We start from the raw sequence: 16,315 nt of genomic DNA, 5'->3' as shown, positions 1-16,315 counted from the left end.
ATTTTTAAAATCTCAGTCTGCTCGCTCTTTTCCTACCTGTGCCCACAAGGAATCTATCATGCTTAGCCCTGTGCCTCTCCCCTCTGAATCCTCTGCATCTTTTCCCACCTTCTGGCCCGTTTACACTGCCCGTCTCCCTGGAGATTCCATTGTGAACTTAGAACTAGATGTCCCCTTGCACACTCATCATCTTCCTTCCCTGCTTTTCTGATTTTCTGTTTCTGTTGATGGTTTCATTGCCTTTCATTCAGCTTGGGGAAGTGCTCTCTGTTGGGTCAATCGCTGGATGGTCAGAGGCAGAATCTGCAGGCCGGCAGCGGCTCCATCTGAATATACCGCAAATGGAAGGAGTGACCTCTCCCCAAGAGGCAGGGGTGTGCACTCAACACCAGGGGCAGACAGGGAGGACTGTGCCTCCCTTCTTCTCATCTTAGCGGCCTGATTTTCATCCTATCCCTGTAAAAGGCTTTTGAGAAGAGAATGATACAAGCTTCCACTTTTATTTTTTAAATCTACTCTATGCCAAGTATTCTCTAACATACTTCATATAAGTCATTTCAAATTCTCCCAATAAACCTTTGAGGTAGAAATTATATTCTCATAGTGTCAGGGGAAAAACAGAATCACAAAGAGTCAGTAGAAGTCACAAAGGTCTGGAACTTCTAATGCTTCCATTTTCCCACTTAACACTGTTTCATTTATTTGGAAAACTCAACCTAACAGAATCTTCATCATATTCTGCAACAAACATATGCTGATATTAATGAAAAACAACCAGTAAAGACGAACACAACTGGCAATACTATTCTTTATTGTTTTTCTTTCTGATGGAGAAGCATGCTTTTTTACAGCACCTGTAAACAAGTCAGTGAAGTATACTTTGTTGAGTTTCCCCACATATATATTATCTTCTATTTCGGAATGTTAGAAGACCATAACACCAACTGCATTACATTAGAGTTACTGAAGGCAAGTCAGGCTAAAACAAGGGCAAAATGTTATGGCTAAAAATATTCATAGCAGCAACTTTTAAAAGATGATTTTATTAAATCAAGTCATTGCACTTGGTCATTTTATTGCTACAGCAAAACAAGGCCATCAAATTTTTAACGCTTTTCATTTCTGCTTTTAACTGATTGTCTCATTCTGTTCATATATTTCAAGTTTAAATGCAAGCATATAATATTTACCAACAAATCAAGAGAGCACTTGGGTTTTTTTCTTTTTCTGTGATCACAGTAAGAAGCATAAAACAGAGAACCCTCTGTTGGACGAGGCCCATTCTCTCTTCCTATCTTCAGACTTAGATTTTGTGAAGAGGTAACAGCTTTATAGTAAGACCAAACCACTAAAGTTCAGTGGTCACACACAAGCACACACACACAATACTCCTAATTTTGAAATACAAGTAGGAAAATTAGTAATATTAAGTGTGTCAAAGAATAGCAAACCTGAAAAATACATTCACTAATAATTTGGCAATGACAGACTCCATGCTATTCATCTGTCATTTACACTCAGGAAAAACAAGGATTTATTGCCAAATGAAGGCTATTATCATTACATACCATTTTGTGATATAAACTTTATGAGTAAAAATAATAAAATCCCCATATCAAGAGCAAACACTGGTAAACTGCTAGATTGAAGTAATCATTTTTCCCTTTGAGTTTGGCTTTCTTTTCTTTACTATTTGGTCAATGGCAGAAAAATAGAAACTCAATACTTTAATTTTTGAAAAGAGACACAGTATTTTAATCTTCTGAGGACCATACAAAGCAAATACTCTAAATGTATATCAGCATTCATGACCATCTTCATTTTATGCACTAGTGAGAAAATGACCAAGAAAAACTTTAAGAATTGCCTGGAATCTGCTGGAAACTTCCCTCAGCCCATTTTTAGGGTGAGGAGGGGTCATTTAATAGATTTTCCAGTCAGAAATCTGAAGATTTCTAGGATACAATGTTTTTATTTCCACCTAAGGACTTTCATTAAAAGAAAATAAAATCTAATTTTCTAGCAAGAAGGAAATCATTCATTTGACAAGTCATTTAAAAACATTAGAAGAGGAGTAAATAATTTTGTTCAGTAGTGACCTCATTAGAAAAGCCCAAGGACTTCAAAGAGTTAAAATGTACATATTCAAAGCACAATCAGCACTAACATAAGTTGTGAATTTAACATTAATTACTGGAATTTCTGTTATTTTCTACTTCAGTTCTCTTTTGTACGAGACAGCATGACAAAATTTCATTAACACAAGATTTCAGTATGTAAAATTAAAACTTAAAGGGAAAATATTGGTTGGGGGGTTTAAAATAACACAAAATGGAAGCATGACAGGTGGTATTAAAAATCTGGAAGTCTTTGTTGTAATAAAGCTCACAACCAATTTTTTCACAAATGAAAAGTCAATTTTTCTATTTTTAATATGAACCCACATATTTTAAGACATATTACCTATAGATATAACATTTTAAGACATTCAGCTGTTCAAAAGTGACTCTGAAGAAACTACCGATTCATCCATCTTGTGAAAATGCATTTTGAATATGGCCAACTATATTTGGTTTTAAATAAGCTGTACTGTTATGCTTTATAATATATTAACACTTTCTATAAAGTTGGTACCTTTATAAATGACAGTCTAAAATATCACCACCAGTTAGTTTGGTCTTTTAGGTAAATTACACATTGTAAAACCTGAGTATTTACACGATGATAATTTGTCAAAGTATGAAACCTCACACTGAAGTTCTGAATGTTCTTAGTTTTGTTCTCCTTGTGTTTTCTTTATTAAAAATTAGGGGAAGAAGAATGAAGAAGTAAATCACAAGATCATGAAATAAGTAATATCTGAGCCTGTAAAATAAGCAAAAAAGTACAGCAGTAAGGCTGGTGTTTGCATATTATATGTGCTGTAGTTTCTAGGCACAAGTTAAGGGTTAAATGGACATTTTTAGTTCTTTAGACCTAATGAATTTTTAAAATATAGCTCATATTTCCCCAAATATAGTTAACAATCCATCTTAACTAAATTCCTTTTATGAATCCTATAGTGCAAGCAATATAAAATATTCTAAAAGTTGAAATTATTTTGATTATTTCATTAGTTATTACTATATGCACGGGTGAGTAATCTGGTTGATAGCTAGGAAACTCCTACTTCATCACCCAGAGTATAAACAGCACTGCAAACAAACAGGCAGAACAGTGTATCCTGGGTAAGAAGCTAAAAGTAAAAAATATATATGTACAAAGTTTATATCCCTTACATATTATGGGAAAGGTAGTGGCTATAGTTACTATAAAGCTAATTTGTCCCTCTCAAATAGTATATTTTACAGATTATTTGTAAAGATATCACCATATTTATAGTATAGATCTCTTTAAAAATAATACTACAAGTTTCAATAAAAAAACGATTGTGAACTTTCCTTTTTATACAGATTCAGTAGTATTTTCAAGCAAACTAAAAAAAAAAAAGTTTGCAATTCCAGCACATAAGAATTAAGGCCTCTTTTTTTTTTCATATTGGCAAAACAAAATATATATAAAAAATCCACCCTCTCCCTACTTTTCTATAGATTATAGTTCAAATACTCATATTTGTCAGGACATCAGCATTTGTTATGTTTAAGTAACAAGTCAGGCGAAGTTCATAGTGTTGCTTCTGAATCCCTGCAACATTAAGAACATGGGTCCATGCCATTTCAAGACGACAGGAAGGCTTTTTTCAGCTTCTCTATTTCCACCTAAAATAAATACAAAATGTTAAGTTGACAATAGATAAAATTACTTTAGTAATTTACTTTAGTAACGTTTCTTCATTTTATTCTGTCATTAAGATCCAATCATACTTTCAAGCCTCCCGATTTTGATTTCCATTCTAAGATCTAATTTCTAATGGTATGACCTGTATAGGACAAGTTTAATAGAAGATCACGTCTTGTTCTTCGGAGGGTTGATTTTCTTATAGTTCTTTCAGATACTCACATTCCTTAACATTGTTCTGGCTGAAACAGGTGAGGATGCAAACAAAACAGGACCTCTCCCAACACACACACTGGTTAAAGAGGGAGTAGGGAAAGAATAACCCTATGCTCAGTCAATAATATTCCTTATAGACTATTATATAAATTTAGGTATCAAGCAAATATTTCTATTGTTAGAGTCTCTTCTAGTACTTTTATATTCTTTGTTCATCTTTAGTCTTTTTATCATCCCTCAGGATAATTTAATACTATATTTTAACTTCATAGTTCAAAGTACTACTTTTAATCTTTAGGGAAATATAGTCACGAAACTTTTTTTAAATGTCTTTTTATTTTCAGAGAGAAAGTGCGAGTGGGGGAGGGGCAAAGAGAGAAAGAGAGAAAGAATCCTAAGGAGGCTACACACACCATCAGTGCAGAGCTCAATGTGGGGGTTCAAATCTCACAACTGTGAGATCATGACTTGAGTTGAAATCAACAGTCAGACACTTAACCAAATGAGTCACTCAGGTGCCCCAAGAAAGTTTTTTTTCATTTCTGAATTTCTACTATGTTACACACTGGGAATTACTGTGAGTTTAAGATGCTTTTAACATGTATTCTTTAATTTAACAAAAATTTATTAGCTATCTAATATGTACAAAGCAATATGCTCAGAGCTATGGACAAAGATGAAACAGAGATCTCCCTTCATCAGTCTTAACAGTCTACAAGATGGGTAAAAGTCACAGTGGGTATACAGTCTACAAGATGGGTAAAAGTCACAGTGGGTATACAGTCTACAAGATGGGTAAAAGTCACAGTGGGTATACAGTCTACAAGATGGGTATAACGTCACAGTGGGTATACAGTCTACAAGATGGGTATAACGTCACAGTGGTAAGATAGGAAAGTATTGCTCATTCATTCTTTTCAAAACCAAAGGACATGAATTTGGAAAGAGACAAGATGACTTTTAATCAGACGACGACTGGTACTAACTTAATGAAGGTGACCGTCGGAGATGAGCTTTGAGAATCTGTAAAGCTTATGCATGAGAAGATGAAACAAAAGGAAAATCCAAGATAATACAGTGAGAGCAAAAATTCAGACAAATTAAGTGTGAGGGACCACTGAAGATCAGGAAGCAAAAAAGAAAGATAAACTAGGATCAGGACACAAAAGACCTGATACGCTGAGTTGAGAAGTCTGACCTTCACTGAGCAAGTAACAGGAAGTTCTTCAAAGTACTGAGCAAGAAAGATTAATGTGAGATGAGAATGAAAGAAACTTAAACAGCTAAACAGAAGATAAAGAGCACGAGAAAAGGACAGAAATACTAGGAACAAAGAGATAAAGGTGAGGGAGTCAAGCTAACAGGCCTGAATAGGAACAGTTTTAGAATGGAAATATCATGTTTGTATGACTTGAATGAAAGGCAATGAAACCATCAACAGAAACAGAAAATCAGAAAAGCAGGGAAGGAAGATGATGAGTGTGCAAAGGGACATCTAGTTCTAAGTTCACAGTGGAATCTCCAGGGAGACGGGCAGTGTAAACGGGCCAGAAGGTGGGAAAAGATGCAGAGGATTCAGAGGGGAGAGGCACAGGGCTAAGCATGATAGATTCCTTGTGGGCACAGGTAGGAAAAGAGCGAGCAGACACAGAAAGGAGGGCCAGGGGCAGTTCTGAAGGAATATTTTACTTTGGTTGTTTGTGTTTTGCAATAAATGAACCTCAAATGAAAAGTGAAAACTACAGCAGATCAAGAGGGCAGCTGGACCTGAAAGGGAGCTTTTGTTTATGAAAAAGGGGGAGTAAAAATAGAATATTTTCATAGGAAGGGAAAGTGCCAATGAAAGGGATGTATCAAATATAAGAGTAAAAATGGAGTTTTGATAATTTGCCAAATACCTTCACATATATTAATAACTAAAGCTAAAAAGAGGTTAAACAGTATAAATCAAGTTCAAACAATATATAACTTAATCCCTAAAAGTAAAGTTTCCGAGGTCTGGCTGTTTGTATTAAAGATTTCAGCTCCACTGCTGATTTAGTCACTCTAAACCTGAGTTTCCTCACCTTTAAAACAGGAAGAATAATCCTTACAAGTTGATATATGTCTCCACTGATAATGTATAGAAGATGCCAAGTCTAACTGACACATAGTTTAGAGTGGAAAGTCACAGCTGTAAGTCAGAAGAGGGGCTCAAGTTTTTTGAACAAGTTCTTTCTGTTTCACAATGATAACAGAAATAGATAAAAATAAGAAAGCGTATGAAATACTTAAATACAGAATGGGAAGAGCCTTTGAAAAAAGGCAGAATGGACTTTCTTTGAAATATGCAGAAAAGAGGTACACAAATGAAGACCAAAATCAGTGAGGATGGAAAAAAAGTTAAGATAAAATAAGTGAAATTGTCAGTTATCAGCTGAGAGCGAAGGTGTTAACATTCTGGTTACAAAGTAAACTCTCAGTGAGAAATCAAAGTGAACAAATCTAGAGCCATCCCATTATCACCCCCACCTCACCCCCATGTCTCCAGACAAAACATAAAAATTAAAAAAAAAAAAGAAAAAAAGAAAAAAGAAAAAAGGTAACGGTTGGAAAAAAGAGAAATAGCTTAAGAAAGCAATGTTGAGGGCAAAATATCTAGAACTACACACTTACAAGGCAAGAATCAGCTTTATTTATGAATATATACCTTATGCCTCCTGCACTGCCTAAGAGAGTTAGTGCTCAAAAATATCTGTTGAATGAATGAATGGAATGTGACAGGGAGTCAACACAAGATTAATTAAATAGCTACCAAGCAGCAGGGAGTATACAACTTAGCATAATTTGTAGTGAAATCAATCACCTAGCTGGGGTGGGAAAACACGTCTAGTTTATTTGTGCTGACTACAATCTCAGTGTTAGGAGAAATGAATTACCTCTAGATTACTTCTCATTGCCTTCTCTTCTTCCAAATCCTTTCGTAGTTTTTCCAGTTCTTTCCTAAAAAACAATGTATTACTCTTCAGTCTTTCATTTAAACAATATATTTGACTAAAGTTAACAGGATCTGTTATCTGACATACCAAAACAGGGGAAAACTTTTTAAAGAAAATAGCCATATTGACTGAGAAAAATTTCAAATTAACTAGTTGGAATGGTTCAATACAACAGTTAAAAACTCAGCAATACCATAGCGAACCTATTTGCAATAAAGAAATTTTTAAGTGAATACAAAGAAACAATAACTGGCCTTTATAAACAGTTTTCCATATTCAGTTATCATGCATTTCCCAGGCTGGGCAATCCAAAGCCCAAGTGATGTGGTAATATCAAAACATGTCACAGTACAAGGCAAATGATTTAACAGGATTACCTGGACCTTACATTTATCTATTTTTTCAAATGAAATATTACATTAAAATGACCAAACCAAGAAACAAAAAAATATTAGCTAACAATCCTTCCTTTTTCTTTTTAAAAAAAAAATTTTAACATTTATCCATTTTTGAGAAACAAAACAAGACTGAGCAGGGGAGGGTCAAAGAGAGAGAGAGATACAGAATCCGAAGCAGACTCTAGGCTCTGAGCTAGCCCGACACAGGACTTGAACTCATGAACCATGAGATCATGACCTGAGCCGAAGTTAGACACTTAACCAACTGAGTTACCCAGATGCCCCAACAAACCTTCCTCCTTAACTCATGTTTTCATTTTTCTATGTTCCTTTCTACCTTTTTTATATATAGTCATTTTCCCTCCAGAGCTGTAAATATATACTCCATATTGTCTCCTTTCACCAAGTATTTAAAAATACTTCCATACTGCTAAAATTATCATATTTCTGATAAATGATGCTTGACACTCAAATATCCAAGTTTTTTCTTTGGTTAGCTGGGTTTTGGGGGAGATGAAAAGAATAGGAAGTTTATTTAACATCATGAATACACCAGAATATCAAAGTTCTAAATCAAACGTGCACACCAAGTGCAGACATTTTCATCCCCTTGAAAATGATCTTCAAGAGCATCAGAGAAAGACTAGCTTGAGAAAAACAGGAAAATGCTCAGGAAAAGAGTATAGAAGAAAGAAAGTTTTAAATTATATAGTTTCTTCCGTGGCTTTAATGATTATAAAACTATATATATTCAGGTTTCTACTGTTTAAACTGATTACAATTTTTTAAATATTTAACTCAAATTTATCTAGAGTTTATTTTGGAATATGATAGAAAATGTGCTAAAATATGAGCTTTGCATTTCAAAATGTTATCACTAGGTGTCAGGATGGCCGAGCGGGCTAGGGCGCCAAAAGCAAAATGTTATCACTAAATAATGCTTCCTTTTTCTAATTATTCTATTATTCTGAGTTTATTATACATTTGATTCATATCTAAATGAGAATCTATTCCTAAAATATTTATCCTGCTCTGTTTATCTATATTTATTTGTAATAGTGTTACATTATTCTGATTAGTTGCTTTTTGACCTGATAGTTTAGTACCACTCTCACATTTTTAGTATTCTTTTTAAAATTATAAATATAAAATTTTTATGTAACACTGTTTCCCCTTTACAGGAACAGATCAAACTATATACCTCCTATAACTTTTCAACTAACGAAATAAATTACTAATAAATTTGTCAATCTTTTCATGTCAATATCATTTAAAATTGTTCCAAACATTTTAGATTTTAACACTGTACGCATAAAGATTTACAAGCTATGAAGATATGATAATAAAGCAAAAACCTTAAAACTCCAAGTCAGCTTAAGAAATAAATTATTACCAGTACCTCTGATACTCAATGACCCTCAAATCTATTTACCCCTCTCTGTCATAGTAAGTTTTATAGTATTTATTACTTTTCTTTCTAATAGTACCACACATACAAATATATCTTGAAACAACACACTTAATGTTTGACTTTGCATGCTTTTCAAACTGTATGTAAATTAAATTATACTGTAGCATGTCTCTGGCTTGCCTTCTTCATCCCCAACATTTTTCAGATTAATTACAGGTTGACATATGTAGTTGCAATCCATTTATTTTTTTATTGTACACTCTATTTTGTCATATCAACATACCAGTATGTATTTATCCTTTATCCTGTGATGCTCATATTTTTCAGATTAAAGTATCTGCCATCCATTTCATTTTCTCAGAAGAAATGATTTTGAAAACATTTGCCCTTTGGAAAGACTTCTAAAATATCTGATATATATGTGTTTTAAAATATATGTAAATCATAAGTGTTGTATTCATCCAACAGCTAATTTAAGAATACCTACAGGAGGGGCACCTGGGTGGCTCAGTCGGTTAAGCATCTGACTTCAGCTCAGGTCATGGTGTCACGATTTGTGAGTTAGAGCCCTGCATCAGGCTCTGTGCTGACAGCTCAGAGCCTGGAGCTTGTTTTGGATTCTGTCTCACTCTCTCAAAAATAAGCAAACATTATTAAAAAAATAAAATAAAAGAACACTTATAGGCAATTTGTAAATGTAATTATTAGTTCGTTAAAAAATAGCATACTTGGCATAAAAAATGTAAAATGTCAAAATCAACAAATTAGGAGAGTTCTCTAATCATACATGACTGGTATTCAACAAATACTAGAAGAATCAACTTACAGCTTATAATGTATATATTGTGGAGCCTGTTAAAAAAAAATCTGCAGGACTCAGATAAACTGAAGGATTCAAGAAAAGACCCATCATGTGTCAAATTACAAATATACACACTCTCTCTCTCTCTAATATATATACATAAGTACGTTTTTTAAGTAGTCATTCAAGGTAAACTTTTTTTGTTTCTACCTAAAAAGACATTTGTACAAGTGCTCTGCAACTACAAATATATCATACTGTTAATTTCAATATTATTTTTAATAAACATTCCAATGCAAATAAGAACTGAGGGAGAAATGGTAAACTCAGCTCAGAGATAGCATGGTTTCTGGCAATAATGGTTCTTTGGTATTTTAGTTTTGAGAGCCTGTGTGTGAATGGGGAGGTTGAGGGGTGGACAGAGGAGCTGAAGCAGGCTCCTTGCTGGGAAGACAGCCCAATGCAGGGAGACTAGAACTCACAAAACCAAGAGATCATAACCTGAGCTGAAGTCAGACACTCAGGTGAATGAGCCACCCGGTGCCCCTCTGGCAATGACTTTTATACCAGATTTCAGATTCCATCAAATACTTTTAGAGGCTACAGGGGAAGCTGAGATAGGGGAATAACACCTAAACCTCAGCTTCAGTTGAGTTAGATCAGCTGATCTTAGATTTGTTTTACCTACTGGTCCTTTGCAGAATCATTTTTAAAATGTTAACAAGTTGTAAAATTCAAATAATAATGGCTATAGAAAATATCTCTAAGCCAACAGAAAATGGATTTGAGTTCTAGCTCTGCCTTTTAGGAATTGTGAGATCTTAGGTAAACAGCATTACCTCTCCAAACCTTTTATCTCTTTAGCTAAAAGAAGAGAGGAGGGGATATCGTAGGTGACCTTTTACATTTATTTTTGCTCTAAAAGGTGCCTTTCACTTAGGATCTAACCATATGCCATTATAAAAAAGTTTCAGAGTTAAGAGAACAGCCTTGGAAATCACCTAACCCTAAACCCATTGGTTTTATTTAAATGCCAATCTCAACCCTAGCAGAGACAGTGATCCAGTTCCTCTGAAAAGTAAATATACATACAGATACACTCCAGATCAAAATACTATAGAACTTTTCCTAATATTTTTAAGATGAATTAACCCCTTTGAGTAGAAGATTTGTACCCTTAAATTTGTACCCTTACCTTTTCTATAATCAAGCTACAAGAACAAATTTTCCAATTCAAGATTTTTGGAAAGAGAAGAGCTATTAATGAAAATTTCACTGAAAATATACTTGCTTATTCCAGAAATTTGGCAGATTACATCTCTACTTGATATGATTTGAAAGAATTCTTTACACACATGTTAAGTAGTATTGAAAGAAAACAAGGGCCACTTACCCATGATCCTTTTTCAGCGCTTCTACAATGCACAGCAATTCAAGAATCTGAGCTCTAAGTTCATCCAAGGGATTTTTTTTCCCATCATCTGACTCCCCTTTCGTTTTGATTTCCAATGAAGTTAAAGCAGCAGCTGTATTTGGTTTAGAAGCACTTGAAGGTGTTGAAGGGTACACAGATGGCTGAAAACATAATAGAAAATATTCTTATTTTGTTGTCTTTAAGTTCAAAAAATTTTTATTGCAAGGAGATAGCACTTCGAAAATTCAAAAATCAGTTTGATAATATTCACAACTGGTAAAACCACCAAACAACCAAAGAATAAACTTGTAATCACTAGGGGTTTATGTGAGAAATGTCAAGGGCTTTATCAATTAAAAAGAAAAAAAAGTGGAAAAGAAAAATCTATTAGATTTATCTTATGAATGGTCTGCTGAATGGAGCATCTAGAGGCAAGGATATATCAGCATTATTAAGGTACTGTGGGTTTTTTTAAATGCTTGTTTATTTTGAGAGAGCAAGAGAGCACACACATAGAGTTGGGTAGAAAGAGAGGTAGAGAGAGAATCCCAAGCAAGTTCCATGCTGTCATGTCAGCGCAGAACCCAACACAGTGCAGAACCCAATCCCATGAACCATGAAATCATGACCTGAGACAAAATCAAGAGATGGACGTTTAACTGCCGGAGCCACACTGGTGCCCCATTAGGGTATTGTTTTGATCCTCCATATTAAATATGCAGAGAGATTCACTTAAAAGTAATCATGAAGAATTTAGCAAGGCATTAACATGAATCCATGGCCTGATGCTCTTGTACTATTTCACTAATATAGCAGGAAGTAAAATTTCAATCTACTGATGACAGTTGAAAGAATCCGATTAACTGCATCTGATAAATGTGGATAGTAGCCAAACACCCTGGAATGAATTTGAGGAGGAAACATGAACTTAAATATATGATGTGTACAGGATGTGATAACACTACCTTATATAAAAATGGCAAGTTTAGAAGAGCCTTAACACCGTGTAATAAATGGGAAGAAACCATGTATTTTGTCATTCATTCCAGGGTATATTCAGCATAATTATGGCTCCAAACAACAAGCCAGGTTAGGAATAAACAAGTGATCGCTGCTGGCATACAGAGTGTACGTTTAATAGGAAAATGAAACAGAGGAATGTGCCTGGGTGGCTCCGTCGGTTAGGCCTCCAACTTTGGTTCAGGTCATGATCTCATAATCTTGAGCATCGGGCTCTGTGCTGACAGCTCAGATCCTGGAGCCTGCTTGGGATTCTGTGTCTCCCTATCTGCGCCTCTTCTGTCTCTCTCTCTCATTCTCTCTCAAATAAACATTAAAAAAAAAAAAAAGGAAAAGGACACAGATGGATAGAGCTATGCCTTAGATAGCTGAAGCATATAACATTTATATTATTCATTTACAATAAGAATAAAGTCTTCTACAAAATGAGCTATAGAGAACAGTGTGATTTTCATAACTTAATATTTTAGCAGGAATTATTTTATATCTTGGTAGAAACAATTCTTTTTAAAAAACAATTTAAGGGGCATCTGGGTGGTTCAGTCGGTTAAGCACCTAACTCTTGGTTTCAGCTCAGGTCATGATCTCTTCGTCGGTAAGTTCAAGGCCCACTTGGAAACACCCTCTCTCCCTCTCTCTGCCCTTCCCCTGCTTGCGAGCACTCTCTCTCTCTCTCTCAAAAAAAAAAAAAGACACTTTAAATTCCACAATTTTGGTGTTCACTAAGAATCCTACAAATTCTACAAATCTTGGGCCACAATGCACCTCACCTTTGGAGAGTAGCTTGAATCCTTTTTAAATTCAGATGGCTTTAAGTTGGCACTATCTTCTTCTTTTGGTAACTTCAAGATTTTTTCGGGGCTTTGAGTTGGCTAAATGATTTTTTTTAAGTCAAGAAACAGAAAATACCAAGGAAAAGGCAATAAACATTTGGATAATAAACTAAGTAACTTTTATCACTGTTTTTAAGCAGCTACTGTTCCAGATACTCCATCATTGTTAACAGGACAGTACATAATTTGAAGCTGAACAACACACTTGCATATCTTAAACATATCTTGAAGATAAAAAATAGTCTGCCTCTTAGCAACAAAAATTTTCTCTACTTAGGTAATTTAAAAGCATTGTAATGCTTAAGAGCTAATATATTAATAATAAAGCACTACCAGTATCCCAAAGTACAGAAAGCACAGAAAGAAGCTATACATTTAGATACCAGCATTAGTACTGCCAAAAAACCACGGACTATTTCAGAGGGAAAAAAATGTTCTCGTTCCTTCCCAAGGTGAACATGTACCACTCAATTCTAATTATTGTTGTTAGATGGGTAGATTACAGACTCTCTGATCTCCTTTGACCCTGTGCTTTTGTGGTTATGGTCTCAGGAAAATTCTTTATTCCTGATTTTGTAACCTTCCATTCCAAGTCTCTCTGAAATGAACATAACCCCGTATCTCCCTAAACATAACCAATCGTATGCCACTTAAGCATAACAGCTATCTTCCTGATTTTTAAACTTTGATGGAGGCATAAATCCTCCCTCATTCTTGTCTTCAGAAGGACTCTGGCTCTGCTAAATTTTTGTGTTTTACAGCAACAAGTGTAACTCACAGAATGTCCACCATTGAAGCGGCCAGGTAACCTTCTTCCAGGCATTTTCGGTCTATTTGCAGTGAGATGTAGCAAGTTTTCTGAGGAAGCTATGTCATCAAAATTTAGAATATCTGGAGAATAAAATTAAACATATCTACTAAGAGAAAACTACATTTTAAAAGTTAAAAAATAATATTTCTGGATTTTTAACAAATTATACATTAAAAAGAGTACCACTAGGACTCACAAGTTAACCTGTGCTTTTCATATGCATTTGGAAAACAACACTCACCCTTAAAAACAAACATCCTCTTTACTGAATACATTTCATAAGGCTTTATTAACAACATAAAGTTCATGTTTCTAGTAGAGATTTAGACCTCAACAAATATTCTTATTGAAAGATATAAATTTGAACCAAAAATTGCAGTATTGTAAAAAAAGCTTGTAATCTAAAGTACTGCTTGTTAAAAAAAAAGCATGATCTACTTCTTCACCTCATAGTTGATTATAATATATCAGAAATTAACATATAAAACTTGTTTTAAATATCTAGTAGTATCCTAATATTCAAATTTTAAGGACTCAACTGTATGTAGGACCCTGATGCTTTCTGACTGCATTTCTCAATGTAAAGTGAAGGTATAATTTAATGGGTCTTTATGTGTGTGTGTGTGTGTGTGTGTGTGTGTGTGTGTGTGTATGTATATGTGCACAGTGTTTTATAGCTGGGACTCAAACTGTTCAGAATTCACTGCACTACTGCTTACCATGTTTGGGAACTATAAGTTGTAAATCTAAGGCAAACTGGGTATCAAAGAAAAGCGCTATAAGGATCATTCACGTATTTCCCAACCATCAGAGGCTGGTTGACTGACTTTTGACCCAGAAACTTGGGTTTAAGGAAAAACCTATGTAATTTGTATCTCTGAAACAATAGTATATAATATATAATATCTTTGCTTTTTCTAGATGATCCAGAAAACCTTGCTGAGGAGGTGATCTTTAATTTGAAGCCTAGAAATCTTTAAGTGATCCAAGGATAACTCCAGACACCTCCATTGTCAATTATAATCTTCCTTCATTCTAGACTCCAAACTAGGGATATCAATCACAGTCAAGATAACTGATATGGCAACAGACATCTTCGGTTTAGTTCGAGGTATAAAAAGATTCTGTATATTACCACTGCCTGGATATTTATAATGCTTTCTGTCAAATATTTAAATATCCAAACTCAGTGATTTGTCATTTCTTCAAAGGTATCTAAAGATAATTACTATTATTCCCCTCAAAGCTTACTCATCAATTTTCATATTCAAATTAATTTAGAAAAAAATTTTAAGACTTGACAAAGGTATTACTGTTTGACGATACGCATTTTATAACACATTTAAGTATTTGTTGATCTCTATTAATTCTTTTCCATCTTCACCTTCTGGGATTACTTTGTGTGTTCTATCTTATATCTAGTATGAGGTTAATATATCACAACAGGCAATCAATGAGTTTAATTTTGGTCTTAAGCCTTTTGATAATTCTTCATACGTAATTATAAATTATAACAAACCATAACAAGAGACAGTGGCTTTAACAGCAAATGCATTATATAATGTGAAAGACCTTGAGTTTAAATATATTTTTAAATACTTCATTTTATTTGTAAATTTCATAAAGAAAAAAGATGTTAAAAATATGCTATAGTTTGAAGGGTTAAAAAAATGCCGAGGGGGTGCCTGGTTGAGCATCCTAACCAACTTCAGCTCACGTCATGATCTCACAGTTCAGGAGTTCCAGCCCTGCATTGGGCTCACTGCTATCAGCACAGAGCCCGCTTTAGATCCACTGTTCCCCCCACACCCCACCCCATCTATCTCTGCCCCTCTCCAACTCATGTGTGCGCTCTCTTTCAAAAATAAACACTAAAAAAATGCTGATCCATGTGTGTACTGACAACCTACACAAAAAATCTAGAAAAGCACAATCTGATAACTTTGGCCTGTGAAGATTATTTTCAAATGCATATTTAAGCAACTTGCAGAAAGAAAAAGAAACAAACAGAAAAACATAGGAAGAGATGAAGAGAAATGAAACTGAAGGATAAATAAAAGGTAGATATATTAACTTATAGAACATGCTCATGTAAAAATGCCTTCCATATGTCCAGTTTGGGGCTACAACACCAAGACAAATAATTTCACTATTCTAAAACTCTCTAAGGTCCTCCATTTAAGCCATTAGATTAGTAAAATAAAACAGTGCACATTTTGGACTCATGATCTACCTGAACACATTTAAATTGACCTAAGAGTGAATAGAGTGGATTTACGCATACACATGGCATGAAAGGCATGACAGTCACTTAACTCTTAAAATCACATTGCCGCTGTCAGCCATTTACATTTCTACATATTGCTGAAGAAGACATGGAATCTTAAAAAGTCAAAGTGAAATATCAAATTTTGGGAGAAAATAAATGGACTTTTACAGTTTTCAATTAAAAAAAATTTTTATCAAAAGAATACCTTACACTAATCAGGAAAACTTTTCCAACATAAGCTTCATTTTATTTTCAAATGGAAAACCAAAAGGGTTAGAATAGACAGACAAACATGTACACTTTTAGTACAATTACAAAGGAAAATCAATGTGCACCACCTATTTATATTGAATATATGGTTTTGATTTCTTTTATAAATTGTCATC

The 16,315-nt window shown here is 34.3% G+C and overlaps 1 protein-coding gene across 1 annotated transcript in view; it reads right to left on the bottom strand.

The window, feature by feature from the left end:
- Window positions 1-791: 791 nt before the first annotated feature.
- CD2AP (CD2 associated protein) overlaps window positions 792-16,315 on the bottom strand; it is a 140,456-nt gene continuing 124,932 nt past the window's right edge. Inside the window, exons 14-18 of the mRNA XM_029944200.1 lie at window positions 13,628-13,740; window positions 12,787-12,888; window positions 10,976-11,157; window positions 6,912-6,975; window positions 792-3,758 (exon numbers count right to left, since the gene is read on the bottom strand). Of these exons, the coding sequence (XP_029800060.1) occupies window positions 3,717-3,758; window positions 6,912-6,975; window positions 10,976-11,157; window positions 12,787-12,888; window positions 13,628-13,740 (503 nt within the window). The 3' untranslated portion in view covers window positions 792-3,716. The remainder of the gene's footprint in view (window positions 3,759-6,911; window positions 6,976-10,975; window positions 11,158-12,786; window positions 12,889-13,627; window positions 13,741-16,315) is intronic.

The sequence above is a fragment of the Suricata suricatta genome, chromosome 7 (assembly GCF_006229205.1).
Source record: "Suricata suricatta isolate VVHF042 chromosome 7, meerkat_22Aug2017_6uvM2_HiC, whole genome shotgun sequence".
NCBI lineage: Eukaryota > Metazoa > Chordata > Mammalia > Carnivora > Herpestidae > Suricata > Suricata suricatta.
The sequence above is the reverse complement of the archived record's forward strand: the minus strand, read 5'-3'. Positions and strand labels throughout refer to the sequence as shown.